At 36.1% G+C, this 12,032-nt stretch overlaps 2 protein-coding genes across 2 annotated transcripts; one reads left to right on the top strand and one right to left on the bottom strand.

Annotated features, from left to right (window-relative positions):
• The first annotated feature begins 664 nt into the window (after nucleotides 1-664).
• LOC133783350 (uncharacterized) lies at nucleotides 665-3,720 on the top strand. Its single transcript, XM_062222966.1, has 7 exons — nucleotides 665-806; nucleotides 1,193-1,573; nucleotides 1,702-1,929; nucleotides 2,283-2,637; nucleotides 2,727-2,854; nucleotides 2,944-3,079; nucleotides 3,167-3,720. The coding sequence occupies exons 2-7, from the start codon at nucleotides 1,230-1,232 to the stop codon at nucleotides 3,404-3,406; spliced, it is 1,431 nt and encodes a 476-aa protein (XP_062078950.1). The 5' UTR covers nucleotides 665-806; nucleotides 1,193-1,229; the 3' UTR covers nucleotides 3,407-3,720.
• A 2,107-nt stretch (nucleotides 3,721-5,827) lies between these two features.
• On the bottom strand, nucleotides 5,828-10,240 carry LOC133783352 (putative disease resistance RPP13-like protein 1). The gene is made up of 2 exons (XM_062222968.1): nucleotides 7,007-10,240; nucleotides 5,828-6,231 (listed from the first exon to the last, which is right to left on the bottom strand). The coding sequence occupies exons 1-2, from the start codon at nucleotides 10,195-10,197 to the stop codon at nucleotides 6,228-6,230; spliced, it is 3,195 nt and encodes a 1,064-aa protein (XP_062078952.1). The 5' UTR covers nucleotides 10,198-10,240; the 3' UTR covers nucleotides 5,828-6,227.
• Nucleotides 10,241-12,032: the final 1,792 nt, after the last annotated feature.

Genomic DNA, 12,032 nt, shown 5'->3' on the forward strand with positions numbered 1-12,032 from the left:
ACTTTTATTGTTACAACTTTTGAAGTTTTGTAGCAAATTCTTGAAAAATGAGTTCTTTAGGGTATGATCGCTTGGCAATTAGAAAATTGTATTTTTGAAAAGTGGGATTCTGAAATAAAATCTGAATTTAGTGACTAAAAATATGTTTATGAAAATGTGATTGGTTCAATGTCAGTAAACTATTTTTGAGTTTTAAAAACTGAATCTGTGATTAGTATTAAATTTGAAAATATAACGATAACTGAATATGTGAGATTTTAAAAAATAATTTCACAAAACTGAGAAAACGAGCTTTTCTCGTTTTCAATTTTCCTTAACAAATTTTGAATACAAATTTGAATTTAATTTTAAAAAACAAACTACCAATCGAACCTTATTTTCTTCATTATTCTCTTTATAATCTTTTTCGCTTCTTGCTTGAATCTCGATGAATTGATACTTGAAGGACTCGAGAGTGATTGAATGATAATATACAAATCTAGAAGTTTTGGAGAAGAAATCAACTTGTATGTAGATGTTTTGGAGTCTAATTTCTGGGTTTTTTTTACTGGTTTTGGTGTGGAGAAAAATAATTTAATGATAAACTTTGGAGAAAAATAATTACACACTAATTTAAATTCTTATTTATAACAGCTCTTCCACGTCACCTCTGTTTATTACATGTCAAAACCTAATTGGCCGTGCTTCGTGTCTTTCTCTACACGTTGACACTGCTCACCCACCCCATTTGTATTATTCTACTCTCAAAGTCGTATAAGGGCAAACCCAGAGACATCTCGTAATTTCTCATCCTCTTCTTCGATCTGGTTAGTGTTAATCTTTTTCCAGATCTATTAGATTCTCAATTATTTTGTGTTGTGCATGCATTCCTTGAATTTTTATATGTATTTGCAAGCTTTTGTTCGATTCGGTTTCGCCAAATGTGGGATTGTTCAAACTTGTTTTGAATTTGGGATCGATTCATTTTCGCAAAATATAGTACGATTTGAAATTGAATAATGCCTGGGGATTATTGGATTTTTTTTTTTAATTTGGGCTCGATTCAATTTCGCAAGATATTGTATGATCTGAAATTGTTCAAACTCGATTGCAAAAATTCCGTACATTTAATTAGTAATGTGTTTGAGTTATGTTCTGGACCATGGATCTTGCATGGGGTTTGATTTTGTATTCAAATTTTCGCATTACGCAGGTGGGTTTACCTTAGTTTTTGGCAAAAACAAGACAAGATGGGAGGTGGTTTTCGTGTGCTTCATCTTGTGAGGCCTTTCCTTGCTTTCTTGCCGGAAGTGCAGAGCGCTGACCGGAAGATTCCGTTCAGAGAGAAGGTGCTATACACCGTTGTAGCTCTATTCGTGTTTTTGGTATGCAGTCAGTTACCTTTGTACGGAATCCATTCCACAACAGGATCGGATCCGTTCTATTGGATGCGAGTAATTCTGGCTTCCAACCGTGGAACTGTTATGGAGCTTGGAATCACACCAATTGTGACATCAGGACTTGTGATGCAACTTCTTGCTGGTTCAAAAATCATTGAAGTTGACAACAATGTCCGCGAGGATCGAGCTCTCTTGTATGTATAGCCAAACCATTATCTTTTGCATTCATTTTCGTAGAAGTTGATTTGAAAGCTCGAGTTTTGTTTGGGGGAATCCCTTTGTTGTTAAATTATAAGTAATGGGTTTTAATTTTTCTTGGCAGAAATGGAGCACAAAAGTTGTTGGGAATCCTGATAGCTATTGGTGAGGCCGTGGCCTATGTTTGCTCTGGCATGTATGGAAGTGTTGACCAACTTGGAGTTGGAAATGCTATCCTTATTATCCTTCAGCTCTTCTTTGCTGGGATCATTGTCATTTGCTTAGATGAACTGCTTCAGAAGGGATACGGATTAGGGTCTGGAATTTCTCTCTTCATTGCAACCAACATTTGGTGAGTTTTGTACTTTTAAGCTTTATCTCCCTTGGATGGATTGATGGTATTAGCAGTATGTTACTAGCAACTACGTATAAACTCATTGGCCCAGTTTGTCAAAGTTTTTGCTTATAGCTTACCCTTATTTTTTGCTTATACTTATTTTTCAAGTAAGTTAGGAATATTAAAAGTTGTTTTAATTTAGAAAATAACTTCAAGAAAGGACTTTTATTTTTACCCGAACACCTTCAAAAATACTTTTTTAATTCTATAAGCTATAAGCAGCTTAAATTTAGCTAAGCTAAGCCAAATGAGGCCATCGTTTTTTTGAAAATTTTCTTAATATTTCTCTACCTGCTATGATTTTTCAGTGAAAATATAATCTGGAAGGCGTTCAGCCCGACCACCATTAACAGCGGCCGTGGAGCTGAGTTTGAGGGTGCTGTTATTGCTCTGTTCCATCTACTGATAACCCGAACAGACAAAGTTCGTGCTCTGCGGGAAGCATTTTATAGGCAAAATCTCCCCAATGTTACAAATCTCCTCGCTACGGTCCTGATCTTCCTGATTGTTATCTACTTCCAAGGGTTCCGTGTTGTCCTCCCTGTGAGATCAAAGAATGCCCGTGGACAACAGGGATCTTATCCTATCAAACTGTTCTACACCTCAAACATGCCCATCATTCTCCAATCTGCTCTTGTTTCCAACCTTTACTTCATCTCTCAGGTGTGTGATTTTGACTCTTAAGTAGACAGGTTCAACAGTCTTTTTCGCTTTATCAATCTTACCTTTTTTTGTTTTTCCTGTATATACAGTTGCTTTACAGGAGGTACAGTGGAAACTTTCTTGTAAATCTTTTGGGCAAATGGAAGGAGTCTGAGTATTCAGGTGGTCAGTATGTCCCTGTTGGCGGTATAGCTTATTATATCACAGCACCTTCAAGGTAACTAAAGATTTTCTCTCTTGTGTTCAACAATCTCGAAATTTAATTGGTTTCAAATACACACTGAAGATTTTCATTCATTTGTGCAGCTTAGCGGACATGGCAGCAAATCCGTTCCATGCATTGTTCTATCTTGTATTTATGCTATCTGCTTGTGCACTTTTCTCCAAAACATGGATTGAAGTTTCAGGATCCTCTGCCAGAGATGTTGCCAAGCAGCTTAAGGTATAATAATAAACTCAGTCAATACAACATGATTGCTTAAAGGCGATAGAAAGTGTGTTTTACATATCAACTTTGGCTTAATTGCAGGAACAACAAATGGTGATGCCCGGACACCGTGAATCAAACTTGCAGAAGGAGCTGAATCGCTACATACCTACTGCTGCAGCATTCGGTGGCATGTGCATCGGTGCGTTGACAGTGTTGGCAGATTTCATGGGGGCAATCGGTTCTGGAACCGGAATCCTGCTCGCGGTTACTATAATCTATCAATATTTTGAAACATTTGAGAAGGAGAGAGCCAGTGAACTTGGTTTCTTTGGCTTTTAAACTTGTGACTTCACAATTTTGGAGTAATGATACGAGAGATATGTAACTAGGTCTGTTAACACCAAGTTTTTTAACGGATACTAATAGCCCTTGTGGCTCCACAAATTACTCTATGAAAGGTTTAGTTCTTTAAAATGGATTTTACCAGGAGTTTATTTAATGTACTAATAATGGTAATGCCAGTAGTATTTTGGGCACCATTGGTACCCATTAGCATTAATCTTCATTAATGTACAGGACAGCCCCTTACTAATTGCACCCAGGCCTATAGCATTACCGGCCTTATCAAATGCAACATCTGTGTTTCTTTTCAATCTACTAGTGATGTACACGGTGCGGGGAACTAGTGGTCCCTGTTCCCGTCTCCATTTATATTTTTAATCCCTGCTCCATTTTTACTTGTCCCCGTTTTTATTTATATTTTTAATTCTCGCCCTATTTTTGTTTATTCTCCGTCGGGGCGGAGTGAGGAATCTTCTATTGGGGTGGGGAATTCCAACGGGGAACGCATAAAGAAAGATATAAAATACATATAAATTATTACAAAAATATATAAAATTTTAAACGGGGTTGCATCGGGACAGAGAGTGCTATTACCATCCCATTTAATATTCGATGATTGAAAATTATCTCCATCCTCGCAAGGTTTTCCATTTAGATGGGGGTTTCCTGCCCCAGTAAGGACGGGTCCATGCGGGGCCTCGTTCCCCATAAGGAAAATGTGCATCACTACCCCCATCTCTATAGTCTTTGTGTTAAAATAATAAATTTAGTTTATTTGAAAGAAGACTGAGTGTACAGTATGATTCCTCTATATTTTTTTATTTTGATAATTAATGTAATTGTATTATATTTCAGCTAACTTACATTGAGCACTAATTAATTTTGGACTCATACTACTATATATTATAGAAGAAAAATCTTCAAGTAGACAGTATTTCACACAATATTAGTGTTGTTTTGACACTCTTCTCATCTTCTTGTATTTGGTTTGGTTTTTCAGTTTATAATCCAAAGATCAACTGAGACATAACAATGGTGAATGAATGCAGCTAAAGAATTGTTCTTTCCATGGTAACTTTTGATTAACTTAAACAAATTCACTCACCCATAATCACCAATGGTCTTCGCCAACTCCAGGCCCTCTTGGCTCATAAAATTCTCCTCTTCACAACTCTGAATTCTAGGAATATAGCTCAATACATCACCAAAATCCTTTACAGTTTGCAGAACCCAGATGGCCGTTTATGGAGTTTTGCTGTTAGATTCTTCTCCCATCATGGGCAATTCAACACTGCATTGTCTCTTTATCTTCAGATGCTTAGATTTGGTCTCTGTCTCTGTCCTCTTCGGTTCATTCTCATGTTTATAAGTATGAGTTTTATGGCTCTGTTTATGTGGAGACTGCTGTGTTAAGTTGTTATTTGAGTTGTGGGAGCATGGAGTTAGCACGAAGCAATATTGATGCAAGGCCTGTAAGAAATAATGTTCTTTGGATTGCCATGATTTCTGGGTGTTCGAAACATGGAGATGTTCTCTGCTCGTCTACTCTTTGATCAGATGAACAGCAAAGAACTTCTTGCGTTTAATGCTATGAACAAAACAACCAACCAAAGAAGGCCCTTGAGCTGTTTAATCATATGATTAAACTGATATCAACATTCAACCAGATGGGATGACTTTCACAGGTGTTATATCTTCTTGTTCATACATGAAGAAGCATGTAATTCAATTGGATGATCATTTGGCCAATTCTTTTGTCGACTTGTATGCCAAGTGTGGAATTGTTGCTTATTCTGCAATGATCTCAGGCTGTGGTGTAAATGGTAGGCAATGGAGTTGTTTGAAGCAACAAGCATATTTGCTCGAATCTAGTCACGTACAAGGGCCTCATGTCTGCTTATAACCATGCTGACTTAGTTGAAGAAGGCTACAGGTGTTTCAACTCCATCTGTTGATCATTATAGGATCATGGTTGATCTTTTAGGCAAGGGAGGACTATTGGGAGAAGCCCATGAGTTGATAAAGACTATGCCAATCAAATAATGTACTTTGAGAGCATGACATTAACTAAAATAACTGTAAAACCATATATACCATGTCCTGCTACATCAGAAAACAGGAGCTGTAAATTTGAAACAACTAAAGAGCAGTAAAACAACAAGACAAAGTTTATTTGGTTCAGACCAAATAAGTCCCTTGTCAGTCCACAATATTAATCAAATTCAAGACACCCTCAATGTTTTCACCAATCCTATTTAAGAGCTAACTTTTTTTTTAAGAAGAGAAGAAAATCACCTGTCCAAGAGTGACTTCCACCCAAATTTATTAAAAAACCTCACTTATGGTGAAGGAATACCGTAGTAACAAGCAAGACAGAGAAAATACACAAGGAAAAAAAAAACATATCTCACACAAGAAAAACAAAGGAAAACCACACAGAAAACCAAAAACATAAAATGCAAATACAAGATGATTTGTCCAAGCACACAATATAGGCTTTTCACACAATAAATACAAATCAGATGACTCAAACATCAACACATCAAGTTACTCTAAACATCAGTCTAAGAATATTTATAGACCCTTACGACCAATGAGAGACTTCAAGTTGAAAAGAGGATTGGTCAATCAGAAACAAACTTCCAGCTAACATAAGGGCTCGAGTAAAGACCAAATGTATAGCAACCCCAGGAGCAGTGGGACACTTGGCCAAAGGGCAATGATCATCAACATTTAAACACCACCAAGTTGGGCCAAAGAAGATTGAAGGGTGACACCAACATCATCAAAAGATAAAGAACTTGAAAAAGACAGCTCCTCACCTATAAAGACGAGAAAAAATTATATTAAAAAACATCACACTTAAGCATTGTAGAACAAGAAATTTAAAGGTAAAAAAATGCAATATTTGATGTGACCTCCAAAGGCAAGTTAGAAATAGCCAATACCCCAGATAATATACATTGTCTCACTTTAAACCAAATTAATAGTTTTATTAACACTTGTAAAAAGCCAAAATTGATCATAAACTTTTGCAGTATTTTTTCCAATGAAGGTATTTATATATGCCCACCTCGATATATATGAACCCACAATATAGATAAATACCCAAATTTCTCTTTATCTAATTGCATGGCTACATTTACAAGAATTAATTTATATATAAAACAAAAGAGATAGATTACAAACATCATAATTCTACAAACCAAAGAGAAATCATTTTCATAATGACATCTGAATGACTTAAAAACAAATGAGCTAAATTAGTGACAAGTGAAGACCAGCTATCTAGAAAAAAGAATAAAAAAAAACAAGATATTGAATTGAAAAACACCAAATTCTTAATTTAACTAACTCCTTATATAATACAAAATATTTATTAGTCGATCAATAAAATGTTAGACTATCATATTGATATATATTGCAAATATAAACCTGCATCGGCATCACAGTGAGTTGAAATAGTATTGAGGAAAAATAAACAAATTTGTACAAAAGAATAATGACCTTTACAAAAACAGACGTTGAGTTAATCTATAAATCAAAATATATTTACTGAAATTAATTGAAAAAAAAATAAAAGACTACGTGGCGTACCAGTGCCGTGTGTCTATGTTAGGTATGTGTTGAATCTTGGGCCAATCTTCCCCTGTTCCTTCCTTGCACCTGGGCTCTAACAGATGACAGCCTATTATCCTCAAAGTAGTAAGAGTCTGGGGCAGTCCTTCTACTGGCAAACACTCTAGCTTTTCAAAGTGATGAAGTTCCAATCGTCGAAGTGAGGTGAGGTGGTGAAAACCTTTGCCGTTTAGAGCTGTAAGCTTTGAACTACCGATTGAAAGAACAGTTAAAGAAGGTGGGAGCAACCATTCTTCTGGAAATGAATCCCCTGCTCCTCCATATCCCCAAAGCTTTAACTCAGTCAACGATGAGAGTCTTTGTAAATTCCATTTCATGCGATTTTTTATGAGCATATCACATGACTTAATTTCTAGATGTTTTAAAGTACAGGGTAATCCCATTTCCGAAAATGACTCCAACCTTGAACAACCATCTATTTTCAACCATTCAAGGGAAGGATATGCAACGTCAATATGAGTACTTGATGGAAATATAGTCACCAATTTACGACATGTCGAAATGTCGATATCTTCCAAAGATGGAAAATTACCGATAGGTAATGCCACATTTATCTTCCCACACCAGCTTAAAGAAAATTGCTTCAAACAAGGAAAAATCTCACACTTTTGGCCATGATCTGTATTGGTAAACGACCAATCCAATGTAGTTATTCTTTCAAGCTTTAAATATTTTAAGAGTGGAAATGGCTTGTTCAAAGAAATACCACAAAATTCATCGTGCATATCAAGACATGAAATATAAAGATGTCTCAGTGAACTTAGTAGCCGAAATGATAACAACGAAAAGCAACAATTTCTACAGTGTAGATAAACTTCTTCCAAATTAGAGTAGGATGGATGTGTTACCCAATCTGGTAAGTTTGTGCTGCTATAATCGAATATTATGAGTTTCTTCAAATTTTCATGTGGTTGGAGCGCATTAAGTACTTCTCTTTCCTTTATTGAATCACTTGCTTCACCATTCCATCTTAAAATAAGCTCAGTGAGATTCCTTTTGTTCTTCAAGTTGCCTTCCAAAACATCACTCACTTCCTTCACATATCCAAGGCCTGAAATTTGCAAGCTTCCATGCAAATTCTCCAACTTACCCAACTCTTTGATCCTGGACCCACCATTTTCACACAAAACAAAATCACTTAATGTCTGAAGATTGATCATATTGAAAATCCTTGGTGGCATCTCTTTTAAATGTGTTCCTCTTATCATAAGATGACGCAGGTTGATTAGCTTAGAAATATTGGTAGGCAACTGTCTGATGTTTCTACAATATGACAATATCAGTGTTTCCAAATTGTACAACACACAAATTGAAACAGGTAACACCTCAATTTCCGTGTAAGATACATCCAAATACCTTAGATGCTTTAAATTGCCAATTGAATCAGGCAACTCTGTGATATTAGACTTAGATAAAGAAAGTGCTCTTAAGCATTCTCCATCTCTTAACATCATTTGAAGTGTTGTTCTTGTTATACACAAGAGGTATATATTTGATAATGGTGAAGCCAACAAGCTACGCAAATACTTCGCTCTAGGTAAGTCTTTCATGTATAATAGATGGCGAGTCTTGCTACTAAGTTTGTGCAAGTCTTTACAACTATCATAAATAAAACAACGCTCACCTGATACGTACATAGCTAGATCATGCATAAGATCGTGCATAGAAAGGGAACGATTCCTTGTGTTTCTTTGAAAAAATGATCTTGCTATTAAAGCATTCAAGTACTCTTCTCCAACATCTTCAATTCTTTTTCCAAGTTGTGATTTCAAAAGACCTTCTGCCATCCATATTAAGATTAGTTTTTCCCTATCAACATCACCAAATTCGTAATCTTTGGGAAATATCGAAAGATAAGAAAAACATGGCTTTAAATAAGGAGGCAGAAATCGGTAGCTCAACCACAATGCTGGAACAATTCCGATGTCGCGACAATTTGGTAACTCCCACACGTCACTTTGTAGTACATGCCTCCACTCGTCAGGAGTTGATGTAGATCGTAAAAGACCAGCCATCGATTTTACAGCTAAAGGAAGGCCCTTGCACTTCTTAACAATTTGTCTTCCAATTTCTTGCAACTCAGACAATACCACCTCATTAGAGCCTACATTATCAAAGGCATGATCTGCAAATAACTTCCAACATTCATCATCCGATATCTTTTCAAGCTTATATGTTTGAACATCTCTCGTCTTCATCTTCAGTGCGACATCCTCGTTACGTGTGGTGACAATAATCTTGCTTCCTTGTGCGCCAGATTGAAAAGAGCTTTTCAAAAGATCCCACAACTCGTATTTTTCGTTCCACACATCATCGTGAACAAAAAGAAATTTCTTCCCTGCCAAAGCATCCTTCAAGTCTTTTTGAAGTTGATGTAGCTCCTTAGTATCAGGTCTTGTTTTAACAATAGCCCCCAAAATGATCTTTGTTATTTTGACAACATCAAAATCGTTGGATACAGTTACCCATGCTTTCAAGGAAAAGTGTTCTTGGACAGTGGTATCGTAATATACGTTCTGAGCAAGAGTAGTTTTGCCAATGCCACCCATCCCTACTATAGGAATAACTGAGATCTTAGGACCAGCATCATCATCACACAACAAAAGCTTAAGAATAGCCTCTTTATCACCCTCTCTTCCATAAACTTGTGAATCATCTAGCAAAGGGGCATGTGTTCTATGTAATGTTGTTTTCTGGTCAACTTTTTTCAAACCAAGGTATTCTGTCTGTTCTAAAAGATCCTTTAGAGTATCAAGGATCTCTTCTATTTCAGATTTCACAGCACTTATTTCAAATGGATTATTAGAGACAAAGTTGAAGGCCTTACTTGCTGTGCTTTCGAGTTCATCTTCCTCCATCTTGAGTCGCAGAGCTTCAGTACTGATCTTGTCCATCACGTGATCTGCTTCATACAGTACTTCTTTGAGCTCATCAAGCCAATTCTTCACGTTGTTGTCTCCAAGCTGCTTCTCCTCGGCATCGTCCAGCAGGGCATTAGCTGATAGCAACACAGTCTTCAAGCTTTTGAGCAGCTTAAGATTGAGTTTGTCCCCACGAAAGAAGTCAAGGACCTCTTGAGAAGCAAGCCTGTCAAAGAGGACATTGATGAAACCAGAGAGAAGAGCTCCCCCCACCATTAAGTCAGCCATGGTTTCTGTTCTTGAGGGAAAGAGAAAATGAAGAAAGATAGAATTAGCCTATGGCAAAGAAGGTTAGAACAAAAAGAGTAGTGGTAATATTTGATATGGTGTTTAAATTTAATATTCTGACAAAGACATTTACCTAATTAGCACGATAATTTTTTCTCTTTTAAATAATGGCCACCATTGGTGATGGTTCCAAGAAGTTGCCAAGAAAAGTTTACAATGCTTTTCATAAATAAATATAAACACAGACAGAAAATAATACACTTTTGTATATTTGTATCATTTGTTGATATAAGATGACAGGTTAGGTACGTTGTTGTTGTTGACCATTTTATAGTGAAGATAAATTTGACTATTATTATTATTATTATATGAAATGATTCCCTTCCTTTAACAATATTGTTTAATTCTATATAAAGAAATGATTATATATCCCTTTGCTGATATGCGTTATTAGAATGAGAATGAGATTTGAATTAAGGTCTTTGTATTTTCTATATAAAGAAAAATGAAATTATTTGAATATGTAGTCCATTGCTCTAAATGGTTCCAAAGAGATGAAGAAGGCAAAGACTAGAGTAGAAATTGTAAACCAAATCTCTACTGTTATGGTATGCTATAAGAGAGAGTGCTTGTGGCTTGTAAAAAGGAACAAAAGAAGGTGCTCTTTCATTGTGATCACCCTAAACTTGGATGAACAATTTATACTTGTTTATACAAAATGATTACACCACTTTAATCTCAAGTGTTCCTAATTGCATCAAGATCAGACTGTAGTTTGTCTACATCATCACTATGCTCATATTGCAGGAATTTCTTACCTCTTTTGAATTTCGGATGATATGGTCTTTATTTCTTGTTCAATCCCCTCAGCTTTTGAAGATTTTCCTTGGTTTCTGGGGTATTTTCATAAAGAGAATATTGAAGACTTTCCTCTTCCAAAGGGATTTTGAGAACTTTCCTGTAAAAGATCACTTGTGTGTTGACATATCCAAGTTACATTCATTCATAATGGTGGGACCAAAATGAGTTAAGTCATAAATAGTTTGAAACCAAATGTATAGCCACATGCCTTGGCCAAGTACACAGAACTAAGCCAAGTGATTTAACAGTGACATCTTACCATTGAGAGTTCAACTCTTTAAGATGACTCCTTTTAGACTCTATCTTCTCCTCAAAAATTGAAGAGAGTGCTGGTCATCAATTACCATGGTCGCTCCAATTCTGCAGACTTTGCAGTCACCTCCTCCAAGGAAATCATCAGTCTAAACCATCCACATTGACTATCCAAGCTTTCTTAATTCTACACAAACATACCTTAGAAGAAGCTAAGATCTGATCAAAAGCCGAGTGAGCTCGGTCCTCTCTTCCAATATCCAAAGCTTCTCCAGCCAAATTTGTCTAACTCCTTTCACAATATTCAGTTCATTTATTGTTGTGAATAAGCACACTTCAAGAACACGTTAGTTTAAGTAATAATGCGGAATAATACAAAATGACAATATAGTAAAACCAGAAAAATAACCAAATATGTAAACAGATGCTATAAGTCAATGCTGTAGCAATAAACACAGTGAACACCAGATTTAACGAGGTTCAATCACAAACAAGTTCTTGTTTGTGATCTAATCCTCGGGAGGAACCACCTTGTGACCAATCTTTATTTAAAATGTAGCTCAGAATTACAGAAGATGATCTTCAAAGATCAAACTCGAAATGGTGTCATGCACTTACAAAATTTCCTCACTTGAGGGTACTGTGATCAGACACACACAGTCCCTGTACATCCCTCTGCACTCATTATTTTTCTTCTCAAAATTCTCTCTCTAGATCGTCAC

Source organism: Humulus lupulus, chromosome 6 (genome assembly GCF_963169125.1).
Source record: "Humulus lupulus chromosome 6, drHumLupu1.1, whole genome shotgun sequence".
NCBI lineage: Eukaryota > Viridiplantae > Streptophyta > Magnoliopsida > Rosales > Cannabaceae > Humulus > Humulus lupulus.

Excerpts from the sequence above, each read along its gene's own strand:
- LOC133783350 (XM_062222966.1), top strand. The coding sequence starts at position 1,230 with ATGGGAGGTGGTTTTCGTGTGCTTCATCTTGTGAGGCCTTTCCTTGCT. Across the intron at positions 1,930-2,282 it reads TTCATTGCAACCAACATTTG|TGAAAATATAATCTGGAAGG; the intron begins GTGAGTTTTGTA and ends ATGATTTTTCAG. Across the intron at positions 3,080-3,166 it reads ATGTTGCCAAGCAGCTTAAG|GAACAACAAATGGTGATGCC; the intron begins GTATAATAATAA and ends GCTTAATTGCAG.
- LOC133783352 (XM_062222968.1), bottom strand. The coding sequence starts at position 10,197 with ATGGCTGACTTAATGGTGGGGGGAGCTCTTCTCTCTGGTTTCATCAAT.